Raw genomic sequence first — 16609 nt, forward strand, 5'->3', positions numbered from 1 at the left:
ATTGAAGGCAATTTACAATGTCTGGTTTGGATTATAAGATACAGTAATTTACCCATTTATACAGCTGGGTAATTTTTACTTTGCCAGTTCAAGGTAAGCGACTTGTTCAGAGGTTCTGCAGACGGAGGGCTGATTCGAACCCCATGCTTAAAGTACAAGGCAATGGCTCCTGCTCCCATTATTACTCCAGAGGCCTGAGCTGAGATGTCAAGAGTGTGTTTAAGAAAAGCACCTCACAGTAGCACTTAAGGAAACATCATCAAGTGTTGTTAGGAGATAATTTATTACATTTCATAACAGTTTGTACAAGGCGTTTGTTGCTCAAGGCATCTGAACTCATCGTAAGAAGCTGCACACCTTTTGAAACCACAGGAAAGTGGGAGAAACCCATCGACACAGCAACCAGTAGTGATTCAACCCATCATGTTTGGCATTAGTGGTTCAACTATGACTTACTGTATAGAACTGATTGGAATTCCCACAGATGGGAAACCTGCATCCCGAAAGCTGCAAGTCGACATCCTGTAGTCGGGAACCTCGAGACACACTTCACACGTGAATGTGAAACTTGCCGGGAGTACGCAACTGCATAAAACCTATTCCTGCATTAACAGAATCCTCTTCGATAAGCAGGAAGGGGAGAAATAATTTGGACTAGTGGGGAGCAAATTAATTCATCAGAGTGAAACAAAAACAAAAAAGAGATATGCAATAAGAAAATATTTCACAGTGATTCCTGATAATTGAAGTACATAAAACATAAGACGTGCAAAAAAAAAAAAAAAGAGTTCTTGTGCGCAAGTATTAACCTTTTTCGAACACGAAGGGGAGACAGGACACCACTGAGTTGGAGTCCCCCTTCCTCGGCATCAAGTATTTCACTGACTTGTAGAGTTCTTGTCCCAATGGAGAATACATTCCCGCACCATTTCACCAGTTTATACATATCGATCCTGTGAACTGGTTGCAAGAGAGGTACTGCTCCACCACACCAGTTTATTAACCCAGTTATGGATAAGGAAGCTGCATGTGCACCTTTCAGACCGCATGCTCACGTATAAACTGGCGAACAGGTTCTCGTGTGCAAAACAGCAATGGGCTCTAAACAAGTGAGAAAAGATTGGGTTAAAGCTCCGATTTTGGTTCGCTGCAGGATGTACAGCGAGCCGCCGTGGACAGGGAGTGGGCCGCACGGGTGGCCGGACGACTACGACGTGCTTCTGAAGGCGCGGACCACCGCTCTCTCCATCTTCTCCTCACCCGCTACGGCCCTGCCTCTGTCTCCCATTAATGAAATCCCATTTTTAAACTTCAAAACCTTTTCAGAACAGTTTGTAAATCAATTCTATATAAGTCGCCAAGCTCATTAACTCACACCCAATGTGTACCTCCGTGTGTGTGTGTGTGTGTGTGTGTGTGTGTGAGTGCGTCAGTGTGTGTGTGTGTTTACTCACTAAACAGCTGAGAGGGTGTTCGGCTAAAGGACAACGCAGTGCACAACCTCGAAAAAATATCTGACCGATTATGATTAGTACTTTTCAGAACTCAATCTATTGTGACTACATATTAATCATAACTATGGCACAATCATCATAATAAAAAAATGTTTCTTGCCCGCTAATAATTTCACCCAGGTCCAAGCGGGAGAGCAGAATAATTCACGGAAAAGACTGTAGCCTCAAAATTTAGACATTGTGTGAGAAGTGGCACTAAAAATAAAAGGAAAAAAAATTTCAGAGAAACAACACGTTCTACAAAGAAAATAAGGCCCAAAGCTCCAAGGCACCAGTGCCAGTGAGGAAAGGACCTAACATTATGGGGTTGTGGGTTCGACTGCAAGGGCAGCACTGGGACTGTGAGCACCCTTCCTGTCCCTTCTTGCCCCGCCCACAGAGGGAGTGACTCCGCACTCGGTGAGCACCCCCACTGCTACACCTGTGGACCGGGGTCACCTTTGCAGATGAGGAAGCTCCAAAAACTGCCCACCCCTCCATGCAATCTTGGATGGCACCAACTTCGAACCATTACCAAACGTCCGTTAGCATCTACCCGGAGAAACCCGACCCCCAGTGCGTCTACATATTAAACTCATTAAAAACGAGGCAGCACTGCATATGCAACTTTTATATAAATTAGGCCACAGCTCCTCGCCGTCCCCATAAATCACTATGAATTCCGTGAGATCCGACTTGTCATATTCTTTTGCAATGAAAATGAAAAATAAAGATGCCATCATTAACAGATTTCGTGCTTACATTTTCAAACAGTAAAACTTGTCAAAAGTAAGGGGAGCTTTGAGGTATCGTGACAAATAATTGTAATTCTGCAATAATGCATAATAAATGTACTAACAGTGAGTCAGAAATAATTTCTTTGTCGCCCTCTAGTGGAGGAGAGAGGCGGCACACGCAGAATTCCTGTTGAGTGGTGTGCGTACGCAGTGTAAAAACCTAAATCATAGTGACCCTTAAAGAAAAGTCGAAGAAAGCTCGCTTTGGGGAACGGCATCATTGCAGCCCACAGAAAGGGGACAGCTAGTTCGGCCAGCATCAAAGAACACAGCCTGGTGCGAGCGTGTGCCTGCGTGCACGTGCATACGTGTGTATTTACACACAGTGACTGCGAGCGTCTGGCACACTGCCAGAACACGTGGCCGTACGTGTCAGATACGCAAGCGGCGACAACTCGTCGCTGAATTCTGAGCGCCAGGTCCTGCTTGCAAGACGAGCCCTCAGGCCCCAGAAGGTTCTAGGCCTGGCAGAAGTACTCCAGCACAATGCGGAGGTGGCTCAGGCGGTCCTTCAGGGACGTGAGGGACAGAACCGTGGTCTGGTAGGTCGGGTCCAGCTGCAAGACTGACAGCAGCCACCAGCACCACACTGGTCCATTAGATGATTCCTGCAGCGGTATGAGAAACACCGGCAGAGGGGTCAGAGCAGCACGGGAGAAAGAGCTCCAGAAAGGAACACGCTGCAGTGTCCCAGAGCGCAGTGGACAGGTGTTGGACGGACGCACCTGGATGTTGTCCTCCTTCTCCGGCATCGGCCCATATCGTCTGCTGATCTGCTCCTGGATGCGCCCGCTGAGTCGGCGGTACCACTCTTGGGCCTGCTGGTACACGCTGTCATGGAGACGCTGCAGCAGCTCCAGCTCGGCGCCTTCCACCTTCCAGGGAGAATGGACACAGACACACACACACACACACACACACACACACACAGCCTTATGCAACTCTGACTTGGCATTCCACAGAAGATTCCAAATACTAAGTGAGTAAATAAATATAAACACACACACATTGACTCAAAGTGCTCGTCCCGAATGGGGTCGCGGTGAACCGGAGTCTAAACCGACAACACAGGGCGCAAGGCTGGAGGGGGACGGGAGACACCCAGGAGGGGACGCCGATCAGCCACAAGACACACCAAGCACGACTCGAACCCCAGACCTGCCAGAGAGCTGGACCCGGCCAAACCACTGTGCCACCGCGCCCCCCAATAAAATATAAACATATAGATACAAAAACAAAGTTTTCTAACACAGCTGGCAGTATGTGTCATACGTCAAGAACAAGCTGTGCTCATTGCTGCATAATTATACTTTCAGTGTAAGATGGAGCCAAAGCCATAATTGTAGGGCAATCGTGGCTGAAAAAGAACACGTTCACAGCACCTTTAACTCCCCGATGACACATTACCTGCTCTGCCATCTCGCCTGCCTTGCACCTTTAATAGCTCTCGAAGTTTCGTGTAATTTACAGCTGGAAAGTGGGAGCGAGCACACGCCAGCGCTTCGGGGCACACCGGTCACGGCAAACGGACTTCCGCAAGATCCGGCGTGAGGTCAGGGGTCCCGCCGATGACGCGAAAGAAAGACGCTTCCCTGGCGTCTACGGCGGAACCGTCTGACCATAACCGCACCGCAAATGTTCACCAGCTCGGGTGTCCTACACACCCCGGAGCACCAGTTCTGAGGAGGAGCCTCACGCAGCTCCATGTAGGGACAACACACATCCAGGAAGTGTAATGTCTCCAAACTGACCCTCAATGTAAAGCTCAAGGACAACAGATTGCAGGGGAAAAAAAAAAAAACTCAAATATATAATATATAGGGTGTAAATACAAAACAAATAAGTTTCACAGACATCTAGGTTATTAATACTCAGAACAAATTATGGTTTATTTCTATCGCTATGTGATATCTGGTATGGAGAACGTTCACGTCTTAAAATGTTAATTGCAATAACGGGCCACTTTAATAACCGCATTTTCGACATTTTTTAAGGTTCAAATTTAAAAAATTGCCTCTGACCAGCAGGATTAAAAAGGAATCGCATGACTTGTGAATTGCTACTTTCAGCCTAAAACTACTGCAGCAATACTGTAGGAAAACTATTTTTTGTTCTTTCCTCAGTGTCAATTAAACAAATCTTTTTCACTAATTAATTTACCATAACAGTCACGCTGCAGTCTTATTCATTCCTCCAGGGCAACTTGCAATTCACAGTTTTCATGAATTTATATAGCTGGGTATTTTCAATGGAGTAATTATGGTAAGTACCTTGTTGAACGGTACTACCAGTGGTGGCAGGATTAGGATCTGAACTGGCAACCTTCAACACTGTTTTACTGTTCTGTCCCACGAATGGCGCAAGGGTGGTGCTCACCCTCTGGTCCTCCAGGAATTCAATGTCAGCCGTGTGGTAGCCATCCCTCTGGCCCCTCTTCAGCACCCGGAATCGACCGCCCCCGATGGTGTCCACGTAGGACCGCCCATCGGGCAGAAGGTCCAGCCCCAGGATCTCCAGCATGCAGCCATAATCCGCAAACCTGCACCGCAGCACATTTTCATTCTTAACACTTCAAATGTGGATGGATACATCTGCTCTCAGAGCAAAGTCGCAAAAAAAAAAAACATAAAGTGCAGATACCGACGGGCCCTGATCATTCCCCACAGTAAGAACACCGTCCTTTTCTACCTCTGGTCACTTGGTGGTTCTCCTCACAAGGGTCCAAAATCAAAAGTCTATTGGTTCTTGGTTTTGACTCTTATGTGGTGTAATAAGCCCCCCCCTCCTTCAGAACTGCTGAATCCCTTTCAGCACCTTTTTCAAACCCACTTCTCTCCACATCTTCTAACTGCTCCACAAATATATGTCACAACATGATGTCATAACCTGCTACCACCATGTATCTCTTACCTATTAGTTCTATAGGCAGCTACTTGGGTATTTAATGTGCGCTGGCAAAAGGGAGGTATCGATAAACAAGCTGTCCTTCAGCAATCGTGTGTTTGCTTCAAAAGCTCTTTGTCTGTAAACGAGCGAAGTGGAAATGTGGTTGTGCACGAACCACAGAGATCAAGCGAAGTGTCGGCATGTACTATACCCTTTGCCGGGCTCATAGGTGCACATTCCAAACTTCTTAGTGCCCGTCTCCATGCAACGGCGCATCATCAGGCGATAGCGGGGCTCAAAGACGTGCAGCGGGCAGGGGACGCCCGGGTAGGCCACCGTGCACACGAAAATCGGGATGTCCTTCGTCAGACTGCGGAACACAAGAGCAGTAACTACAATTATGTATATGGTACGTGTAACTGACAGACAGATCGATAGACAGCGGTAACCAGCAAATTCCAGTTACTAAATGCTAACGAAAAGAAGCTTATACTCTACAAACGGCGATGTGATACAACGAGTGCATCCGTTCAACGTGCCGCCACTCACTTGGAGAGCTCAGCCATCTCTGCATCGTGCACCTGCCTCCTCTCGGCCAGCTGTTGGGGGAACAGCTGGGACATGATCTTCTCCAGGAGCACCGTCGTCTTGTACTTCCTGTTCTTGAGGTACTGCCCGGGAGTAGTGGGGGCACGGCGATAAGGGCAGTGGAAATCATGGTGAATAAGGGTGTACATTTACTCGTTCATTTAGCAAATTAAGACACTGGGTTTGTACACTAAGCTACTAATGGCAATTTACCCAATTATTTGTAGGGTATTCTTACGGTGTCAATGCAGGCAAGTCCTTGGACCAAGGGTACTATAGCAGTAGCAAGAATTCGAGCCCTGATCTTTTGACCGCTAGATGGCAGGTCAAATCATTTCACCACCTGCTATCACACTTAATGCGATCGGTGGGAACATGGTCAACGTTGCTCTGACAGCACCTATAACTAAATAACCGCAGTGTGAAGGTGGTAAACAGTGCTTACCTCATGCAGGGGCTGTTTGCACAGTGGACAGCGGAGGTTGTGGTCCAGGCTTCTCTCGATGCAGTTTTTACAGAAAGTGTGACCACACGGTGTGGTAACCGGCTCATAGAACAGCCTGGTACCAACACATTGACCCAGAGGGACAAAGAAATGAGCAAAAATAGCACAACACCAGTTAAGACTATCACACCGCAATAAGGTATCGCCTCCAAACTGGCAGGGAAACAGAGCGACGGCGCTCACGTCGTGACGTGGAAAACCGCGTGTGTATAAACAGTGTGTTTACTGGAGAAAAACGAGCAGAAGGGCAACCTGGACATACAGAGTGACCGCTGGCGTCCACCCCGAATGACACCTCCGTCACACACGCAGCGCACCTATGAGGACTGCTCGACCAGTGCTTTGCGGACCATACAATACAGTCAAAGTGACGTTTGCACTAACCTGATGCAGAGTGGACATTCGAAGTCCGACACAGTGAGCACATTGAGAAACATCTCCTTCTCCTGACTCGTCTGTCCTGAAGGACCTCAAGGAAACAGAAATACGTCACCAGCCGCGTCGGACCAATAGCTGCATGAATGAGCGACGCTCTTAACAATGACCTACATCACTATGCAAAACAGTTCCGCAAGTCATTTTATTACATTTACATTTATTAATTTGATACATTTATCAAAACTAACTAACAGTATTAAGGTACTGATAGTGATTCAACCATTTGTACGGCTGGGTAATTATTATTATTATTATTATTATTATTATTATTAGTGTGGGCAACTCTTTTGTCCCTTACAGTTTACCTGTGTGTAAGACTGCAACTTGACAACCTAGACAATATATCTTTGTTCAAGAGGGACTTGAACCAACAACATTTGAGGGTACAAGTTACAGGTACTAGAATTGATGACTGGGTTGTCATCAGTCTCAGGGCCTGATGTACCCTTTCTTGTCCTCTCATCTCTCCTCATCATTAACTCTTCATCATCCTCTGCAGTAGGGAGGAAGGACACGGCCTGGCAGAGGCTAAGGCAACACTCGGCACTGGTGTGTGTGGTGTGCTTCACACTGCACGACGTCTGGGGGAGGAAAGTGGACCAGGAGATGGTCAGAGGGATGTGTCCATAAATTCCTTCTCCAAAGATAATACCATTAGCCACAATGTGCAGACAGCAGAGAGAGAGAGAGAGAGAGACAGAGAGAGAGAGAGAGACAACCACACCTTCTTGGAGTCCCTGAGCCCCTCTGGGTCCTGTCCCACATCCAGAGGACATCGCGACCCGTCCCTGATAGTGGGGCTCACGGAGCTGGTGATGGGGCTGGGGTCTCGGAGGCGCTCCGACACCAGCTGCAGGAGCCTGGGGACGTCCTCTGGAACCTGTACTCCCTCTGCCTCCAGAACCTGCGTGCATTCAAACGCAAACCACACCACTGCTGGGGGGGCACTTTGCGACCGATGCCGGAAGAAGGATTTTGGAAGACCGGGTCATCGAAACAGGAAAATATTCATTGAAACACAATCAGATTAATTAATTAAAGTGTGTTCAGTTTTGCTTAAAAACATGTGAACCCTATAGGGGTGGCCATTTTTGTATAAAATAGACATAAAAATGAATAAATGATTGCGATTTACACGCTTGATTCCACTTACCTACTTGGTTTAACCAAAGCACCGTGGGGTTCACTTATTTTTGCACCTGCACTACTTACATTTTTCATCTACGCACAATTTCCTCTAAATCAAAATATGGAATTGGTCATTACACACCTATTATGTCAGATGAGAAAGACTGCTTCTTATTAATTAACTGCTATGTGGTAAAACTAAGGGACGCAAGGGGTTTGCGTACTTTTATTCAGCACTGTATATTATACAGCAGGGTCATTTTTGCAGGAGCATTTCAGGGTACGCAGCTTTGCGAAAGATACAAGACCGGGAAGTGGGATTCAAACCTGGGTCCCTTGAGTGGAAGAGACCACTAACCACTACACCACCTGCTGCCTCATTCCGTTACTGGTAAATGCAGATCATATCAATGTAGCACCAAGTGTCACGAGTGGTGCTGAGCAGTGTGGGAATGCAGCCAGGTTCTCTCAAAACAACACTCATATCCTGTGGTTTGCCCTGAACCCTGCGAACCTGTGAATAGGCCTTTGTACACCAAAGCACCGCATTCGCACGGCTCACCATCGCTGCACCTACAGCCATCGGTAAGAAACTGAGTTGATGCGGGAGGAGGACACGAAACACTCACCTTCTTTATCTGGTTCCTGGCCGGGACGAAATCGGCCTGCAGTTTGAGGCAGCGGTGGTACTGAAATAAAGCATCTGATTGTCTTCCCATTTCCAGCAGCACATTCCCTTTTCGAAAGAAGCCCTGGACCGAAATGGAACAGTTAATCATTTTTTTTTTCTCATCTCATCTCCATTATCCTAGTCTGACTACAATAACGTGACCTTACTGGCCAAACTCCGCACATTCCATGTTACTGCACCTCGGTCCAGGTGGGACACGTGCGACACAGCTCGTCCAAGTCCTGCAGAGCGTCGGAGAAGTGCTGCAGTCCCATATTGGCTTCTGCACGCCATACCTTCAAACCCAGGTCTCCTGGGGCTATTGTGTGTGTGTGTGTGTGTAGGAAGGAGGAGAGACAAAAGGAGAGTGAGAGTAAGACATTTTTTCCCATGCATTTAAATACTAAATACCTACCAGGAACTGCTTCTGACCACATGGGAGTATGAGAACCACATGGACGATTCTGCTGCCCACTGATCATGGCACCTGCTACTGGTGTTGCAGTAGAAAAGAGGACAAACCAGGCACTGCTAGTTCCACATAGAAGGAATGCCTCTGACCTAAGTTACAGCGCCCCCTTTGGGTGTGTCCCTGATAATACCCGCTTCCACCCATTGGTACCTTCCAGAGTCCCGCCATTCCTGATTGACCAGAAAGGATAGTAAAAACATGTGTATGACACAGCGAAACGGCGTGATGCACATTCCAGATATGGGGCACGCCAGCCCAGATCCATCACCCTGTCGGCATGGACCGCGCATCGGCCCTCGGGGGTGTCTCACAGCGAGGCGGAAGGTACTCTCAAACTCAGGGGCTGCAGCAGTCTTGTGCCATGGGCTATAAAAAAAAAAAATAATGAACAAAAAGCCGAACGCCTATAAACAAGGCAGCACACCGAGGGGCCAAAGCGGAGAGCCAGAGGCTAAACTTGGTACAAAACTGATCCATTTCAACCCTGGCTGAAGGCAATATGGTCACTCCCTTGAGAAAAAACATTCAGCCTGAACTTCTTCATAAAGTTCACTGCTGCTCCCACACACGAAAGGTGCAATGTCACAAGTTCTCAGTTTTAACTCCCATTTGGTGCAATGAGCTCTCTCTTTCCCTCACAACTGCTGAATCCCTTCTAGCATTGAAAAAGGGTCTCAAAAATAAACACCTCTTTCAGACCCACTTTAATCCCGATCTCCTATGGGCTACATAGTGTAAATTTGCATTGCACCACCTGTCACAATCACCTCTGTGTTTCCCGAAGGACTCAGTTCTTCAGTCAGTTACTTGTTTCGCATGCTTCAATAATCATGTGCCCTGTCACTATTGCACAACAGCCTGACCTTTGACTGGAACCCTCTTTTTCAGCTCAACAGTGGTTGGCAGGAAAAGACTTAACGAGTCAGAGATTGTCATTTTGCCCTCCAGTTCCCAGTCTATGCTTGAAAACTGTTGACGAACCTGACAGTGAGCAGAACCAGCGCCGGGTTCCAAAAGAGCATCTTCAGAAAATTAATGACACTAAAGCTTGTGCTGTCTGCTCTTTAAAAAATATCCCCCGTGCAATACCATATAAAGTATCCTTTACGCAAAACAAAAACACAGCCGACACAATCCACGGGACACACCACAACGCACAGTTACCTGGGGTCTCACACCTTCCTGGGCCTTGAATATCACCGAAGCCTTATGCTGCCAACTCCTTTGTCTACAGCTACTTAAGGCGATAATCAATTTTACAATCATTTACCAATTTTGCAGCAAGATAATCTTACTATACAAATTCGGTATAAGTACCTTGACCAACGGTACAACAGCAGAAGAGCGATTTGAACCCATTACGTTCAGACCGGACGGTGGTGGCTAATGTACGTTACAGTGAAAGTCAAGTGAAATTAACTACCGGAAATAAAAGTTGATTTCTGGTGAGGAAAACATCACTGGAAGATGTTGAAAGACGCGAAAAGAGACATCGTACGTCTACATTCGCAGCGACCCGAGCCCATCCATCCATTTCTCAAGCGCTTGCGACTCGCTCCAAGACGACTCCTTGCCTGCGCATAACGGCATCGTTCAAGAAAAACATGAGGCTCAATATATTCAAACGAACATCAATTTAAATATTTGCAGGAGCTCTGCGATTTCTTCCTTTCACGGTCAAGAAGGGGAACTTAATTCTGCATCCAAGAGACGAACAACAATACGAATCGTAACTTTGCTTTTGCTGAACTGACGCTTTTGTCCAATCAACTTAACACAATGGACCCAAAGGTTGAAGGTTCGATTCCCCCTCCCCCATCCGGCTGTGGGCTTGAGCAAGGCACTTACCCTAAACTGCTCCAGTAACATTACCCAGCTGTATAAATCATGGGTCAATAATTGAAGGCAGACACATTGTTACAAGTCGCTTTGGAGAAAAACAGCATCAGCTAAATAAATCAGTGTAAATGTTCACCATAGCAGGGTACTCGTACAGCGTCGGCTCAGGGTGAGTACCTTGATGAGGGTCCCGCAGCAAGAGGGACCTTCACAATGATTGCCAGAACACTAGTTGGTGGCCCGCGGTAAAACGTACTCAGCTCTCATCGCCGGTACGGAATCAGACAGTGTGGAAGGAGGAGCGCAGAGACAGTTTAGATCATCTAAGTAACAAGAGGCAGAGGGACCTGAGTGCAGAGATGCCACAGGAAACGGGGAGATCGCTGCGGGGGGAGAGGTGGCAGCGCAGCGGCACGTCGTGGAAGGAAGTTGAAGGTGTGGAGCTGGATGATCCCGGCGGGACACCCAGCAGCAAACACGTTGTGTAATGTCGCGACGCACGTTATACAATGTACGCCTCGCCTGTCGGGGGGGGGGGGTGGTTGGTGTTGCGTGTGGCTTATGCAAGGCAGCGCCTCTCGGGCTCGTTAAATGTTAAATTAATTAATAAAGACATGATCATGATGATCCTTACCCAGCTGTATCCCCTCGCTGGCGATGCGCGCCGCCTGCGCGAACTCGCCGCCTCTGAGGCGCTCCAGCACGCGACCCCGCAGCCGCATCTCCTGCGGCCGGACCTTCTCCAGGAGCCCCGAGAGCAGCACGTTGTTGCCGGAGCCCCGCAGGTCCCGGGGCCGCAGTCTCTCCGCGCACACGGGGCACCTGCAGGGCTGGCTAGTGAGCGCGCAGCGGCGGCACAGCGAGTGGCCGCAGGACACGGTCACGGGCTCGCAGAGCAGGAACGCGCACAGCGGGCACTCCAGCAGGTCCATGGTGTCCCTCCCCGCGCGCTCCCGTCCGTCCGGCGGATCTCGCGTCAGCGCGGCGCGTGCCGAGCCGCGGACTCCCTGAGAGAACCGGAGCAGAACCAAAAGATAAAACAAAACAAAAGCGGCCGCGCTTTTTTTGTTTTCTAAAAGAAACGGCGGGCAGACCGTGTTCGTGCCTCAGTGGCGCGCAGCTCCCTCGCAGACGGCCTTTGTCACGCAGCCTGGAATCTGGATCCCTCCACATTCAGACACGTTCCCCACGGTCAGTCATAATGCACCCCTCGGGCTCATCAGACACCCACACTGGCACTGGCGCCCCAGGTGTGTGACAGTCAGACAGCCCTCGTTCTCGAGCTCCATCAACGCGTGAAACATCTGCTTGCACATCCGATGCAGCGATTATCGTTATTAATAGTGTTGTTATTGTTATTATTATTATTACACATACTCATACAGACCAAAGCTACTCTTGGCCAACCCTTATACAACTGGCGAAGCTGAGGTTCTGTCTCGACACCATTACGTTACATAAATAAAGACCACGTGATGCCCGGAGGCTTCTCCCATTGGCTGCGGTCGATCCTGTTGCGAAACAGCAAGCGGCTTGTTTCATAACGCAGCTACTGCCGTGGCAGAAACGGAGTGTGTGTAAATATTCGTCCGGGGAAAGGCCGAGTGTAGCAGGGGACGAAAATCTACATACCGCTACAGGAGTCAGCAGATAAATTAGACTTTGTGTATTCTAGACACTCCACGCAGTATTGGGATCACTCGCTCGCGACTGTCATGCATTGAGAACAGCGAGCGCTAAGAACAGCAGCATCGTCGCACGTTGCTGCAAAGAACGGTTATCAGATAAAACCATCATTTTTAAGTAAACTGAGTAACACAATAGTTTCCTTTTTTAAGGGTAAGGCGTAGAGTACGTGTCTGTTTGAGTAATAATCGTTCATTTTTTTCATAGAAACAAACAAAATACAAAGAAATGTATTCTTATGTGTTAATTTTGGCCGGAAATAAAATTTGATGAATCAAGCATCATTGAGCAAAAAGTATGGAATGGCTCAATCATTTAAGACACAGGGTGCAGTTTATTCCAGTGAGTTTTAACATATATTCCTAAGAATTCATTTTCTTCTGTGTACCTGGTCTCCATGTTTAAATTATTGTACTTAAATCCCATGTCCTTTAACTCAATTTTTCAGATCTGTGTCTAGTTTAATTTTTAGTACTGATACATGGGACCTGATGATGTGGTGGAAGTAGACACATACGTACGTTCTGGCAAACTGATTGTTTATTAACTAAACAGATACAGTCATCGGAACACCGGCACACAGCGAGAGGCCACTCCCGCGACGACCATGATTGTCGCGACTAAAACGTCCACTCCCGCGACTTTTTTTTATTGAACAAATCACACACTATACAAGAACGTTAACTCAGAACAGTCAACCTAGCCAGGGGGAATAATAATAAAAAAAAAAAAAAAACATCAAGACCTTAAGTCTAATGGCCTTCTTTTTATCACACTCCTCGATAGTGTTTACTTACACACACACACACACACACACAGAGACAGACAGAGTGACTGTCTGAACCGCTTGTCCCATACGGGGTCACACCCAGGACGGGACGCCAGTCCGTCGCAAGGCACCCCAAGCGGGACTCGAACCCCAGCAGACCCACCCGAGAGCAGGACCTGGTCAAACCCACTGCACCCCTGCATCCCCTTTTGATAGTGTTTATGTACTGCTTAATTTCTTTAAGAAAAACAGAAAACATAGGTTTTTTTTTACTAGCAAATTTTGACCTGTGTATATGATATTTAGCCAAAATGATTAATAAATTAATGATAGATGCTTGTTTCTCTGTACGTCTATCAAAACAAAAGAACCCAAACAGTACACATTCATAGTACAAAGAATCCTTACACATTTTATCAATAATAAATTTTAGAGACACCTTTCCATACTTTTTGGTATAAATTATACCAAAAAAAAAAAAAAAATAGAAAATATTATCCTATAAATAATAACGGCAGTGCCAAAAAGTGGTGAGGCACTATATTTTCTGGATGCAGGGTAAGGTTACAAAAAGAACAATTAACGTCAATCCCATCTTTGAATCTTATAAGGAAATGCTTGACAGGGTAGAATTTGTAGGTAATCTTGAAAGAGATTTCCCGAATCTGTTCGTTAAAAAGTATTTGTGAGTATCGCGACAACCCCGGTCTCGCGACTATCGTGATTGCGATCGAATGTCGCGACAGTGGTCGTCGCGGGGGGTTATTGCTATAGTCACGGGAGTGGTCGTGATAGTCGCGGGAGTGGATACACACACACATTTTCAGAACCGCTTGTCCCATACGGGGTCACGGGGAACCGGAGCCTACCCGGCAACACAGGGCATAAGGCCGGAGGGGGAGGGGACACACCCAGGACGGGACGCCAGTCCGTCGCAAGGCACCCCAAGCGGGACTCGAATCCCAGACCCACCGGACAGCAGGACCGTGGTCCAACCCACTGCGCCACCGCACCCCCCTGCGGGAGTGGATATATATGTTTAATAAGAGTCTCCCTTTTTCAGTTCAGTTTCAGCAATACACTGACTGACCCAACAAATATTATTCACATAGTCCCAACGCAACTGGATTAAGTAAACGTAGATGGGTTGTACACAATCAATGAAATTAAGTTGCGACATGGAAAAGTATTGTATTGCATAACTAATTTTAATTAAGTAAATTAAACAAGCAGTAAAAATCATGTTGAGTGAGCACCGTCTGTTAGAAGTCTAAATAAATAGGAACATTTTATTGCAGCGTGATCATCATCACTTTTTGATGACTGTTGACTTTCACTTGGACTTTATCATGCAATATAATTATGTTCTCATCGCAAACATACATGTATTAAATTGATTGTAAATGCATTGTTTTAGTATTTTCAGTAGAGCTACCTTCCAATTTTTTCAGTGTAACTACCTTTTAGTAAACGTAATGGATATATAAGTATGTCTCTTCTGCCTTAAGCCAAGGAGGAAGCTGTTAAAGCAATAAAGGCAAAACGACTGTAAAGCTCATCTAATAAAATCAAAATGGGATTTTCACAACACAGAACTTTTCTTTGCTGTTTAAAAGTTAGATTGCAGAGCTTTACTAATAGTTTTATTTAATCTGTGTTTGCCCTTGTTGTAAACAAATTTAAGCATGTGGCTTTGCTTCTATAGTCATGTAACTGCAAATAACATTCAAAGTATGTGAGCATGGGTAATGTCCAAAATATGGTTTAATTACATCAGTTAAGTCATTATCGTTTATTGTCAGTGCACATACTATTCAAAGTGTCAGGCTTCAGGTCACATGTTCAGTTTTGTAAACATGAAAACAGCTGAGTAATAATCAGTTGTATTGAAAGAACATTTTGAAATGACTCTAGATATGTAATGAAGAAACATTTTAAAGTTACTAAAATTGAGGTTGGAGGCTGAGCATGTCAAAAAAGAAGCAGAATGGGTTTATATGTTTATATTGCATGTTCTCTTTATGTTCATGTGGGTTTCCGCCCACAGTCAAAAGACCTGTGTTTCAGGTAAACTGGTGACTCTAAGGTGTATGAGTGTGTGTCAAATTGCTCTGCTGCCTCAATAGGTAAATAATGTAAGTAGTTTATACTGTAGTTTATCTACCAGTGTGTGGGTTCTTGAGGGGGTTGCTAGAGTAGTGCTTAGTACTTCTACTCTAGCTCCAAAGGTTGCGGGTTCAACTTTCACCTCCAGCTGTGCTATTCCTGAGCAATGTACTTAACCTAAATTTTCCAGCTGTATAAATGGGTAAATCACTCCATATTATGTCACTTTGGAGAAAAGCATCAGCTGAATCGAAAAAGGTTTCAGCTAAATGCTGCACTATTAGTACTTATTGTTTGTCTTGTGGGCAAAAAAGTTTGTTAAGTTTAAAGTTAAATTGCTAAATTAATGTACAGTAGATTAAAACTGTTAACTGTTAAGGTTTTGTCTGAATAAAAATTCACTTACCAGACAATGACTCTGATTATGCTGTGTCCTCACTTTATGTTCTTTTACATTTCAAGTAGTGTCCAGAAGATAACTTGTATGAGTTTGTCAACTCAAAAATGAAAGTGTTTAAGCGAAAAAAATATTGCCGTTGGCTTTCAGTTCGTTATAAATTCATAGATTATCGTTTTACTAAATGGCTTACAGACATAACTTTCAGAATTTACTAAATGACTTACAGGCATAACTTTCAGAATGTCCTCATAGTAACATCGCACTTGTCCAAACTGTTGCGGCCAAATTTTTAAACTGAGCAGTCAGTACCTGTAGCCTCTTGCTCTCTCTCACTCTCTCTCTCTCTATCTCTCTCACACGCACACACACACACACACACACACACACACACACACACACATACACTCACTCAATCATAGTGACAATGAGCACCATGGATACACCTCATTCAAGCCTAGGGATACAAGTGCAGAGCAGAACATTCTGTCCATAGACAGTCCATATATGTGTTGTCAAAGAGCTGTCATTGATTCAATAGCACTTAACAAAAAACAGCGATGTATAGACTTCCTTAAGAAGTGAGGTATAAAATAAATAAATATATAATTACATAAGTAAATAAATAAATAAAGTCAGGACTGGAAGAACAAGAAAGAAAGACAGAATGCATATATATATGCCAGTAGAAGGTGTTCTTTATAGGTGGTACAGTAGTAATGCTGGAGAAAGGGGAAGAGGACTGATTTGTTTTTTTCTATTATTATGGACAACACAGTGATCTTCACCTGGCAGATAAGAATGACTTGATGCCCAGACAAGTGACACAGTGTTA

At 45.8% G+C, this 16609-nt stretch overlaps 1 protein-coding gene across 3 annotated transcripts; it reads right to left on the bottom strand.

The window, feature by feature from the left end:
• Positions 1-278: 278 nt before the first annotated feature.
• Positions 279-15833, bottom strand: lonrf4 (LON peptidase N-terminal domain and ring finger 4). 3 transcript variants are annotated; one of them, XM_029257605.1, is made up of 13 exons: positions 15784-15833; positions 11451-11823; positions 8706-8824; positions 8465-8587; positions 7432-7611; positions 7153-7288; positions 6654-6738; positions 6210-6324; positions 5726-5847; positions 5388-5546; positions 4667-4829; positions 3016-3165; positions 279-2898 (listed from the first exon to the last, which is right to left on the bottom strand). In XM_029257605.1, the coding sequence occupies exons 2-13, from the start codon at positions 11746-11748 to the stop codon at positions 2749-2751; spliced, it is 1800 nt and encodes a 599-aa protein (XP_029113438.1). In that variant the 5' UTR covers positions 11749-11823; positions 15784-15833; the 3' UTR covers positions 279-2748. The 3 variants fall into 3 exon arrangements, with proteins under 3 accessions (XP_029113438.1, XP_029113439.1, XP_029113437.1); XM_029257606.1 differs by lacking the exon at positions 15784-15833 and adding an exon at positions 11911-12262 and having other exon boundaries at positions 6654-6729; XM_029257604.1 differs by lacking the exon at positions 15784-15833 and adding an exon at positions 11911-12262.
• Between the last annotated feature and the right edge of the window lie 776 nt (positions 15834-16609).

The sequence above is a fragment of the Scleropages formosus genome, chromosome 13 (genome assembly GCF_900964775.1).
Source record: "Scleropages formosus chromosome 13, fSclFor1.1, whole genome shotgun sequence".
NCBI classification, from domain to species: domain Eukaryota; kingdom Metazoa; phylum Chordata; class Actinopteri; order Osteoglossiformes; family Osteoglossidae; genus Scleropages; species Scleropages formosus.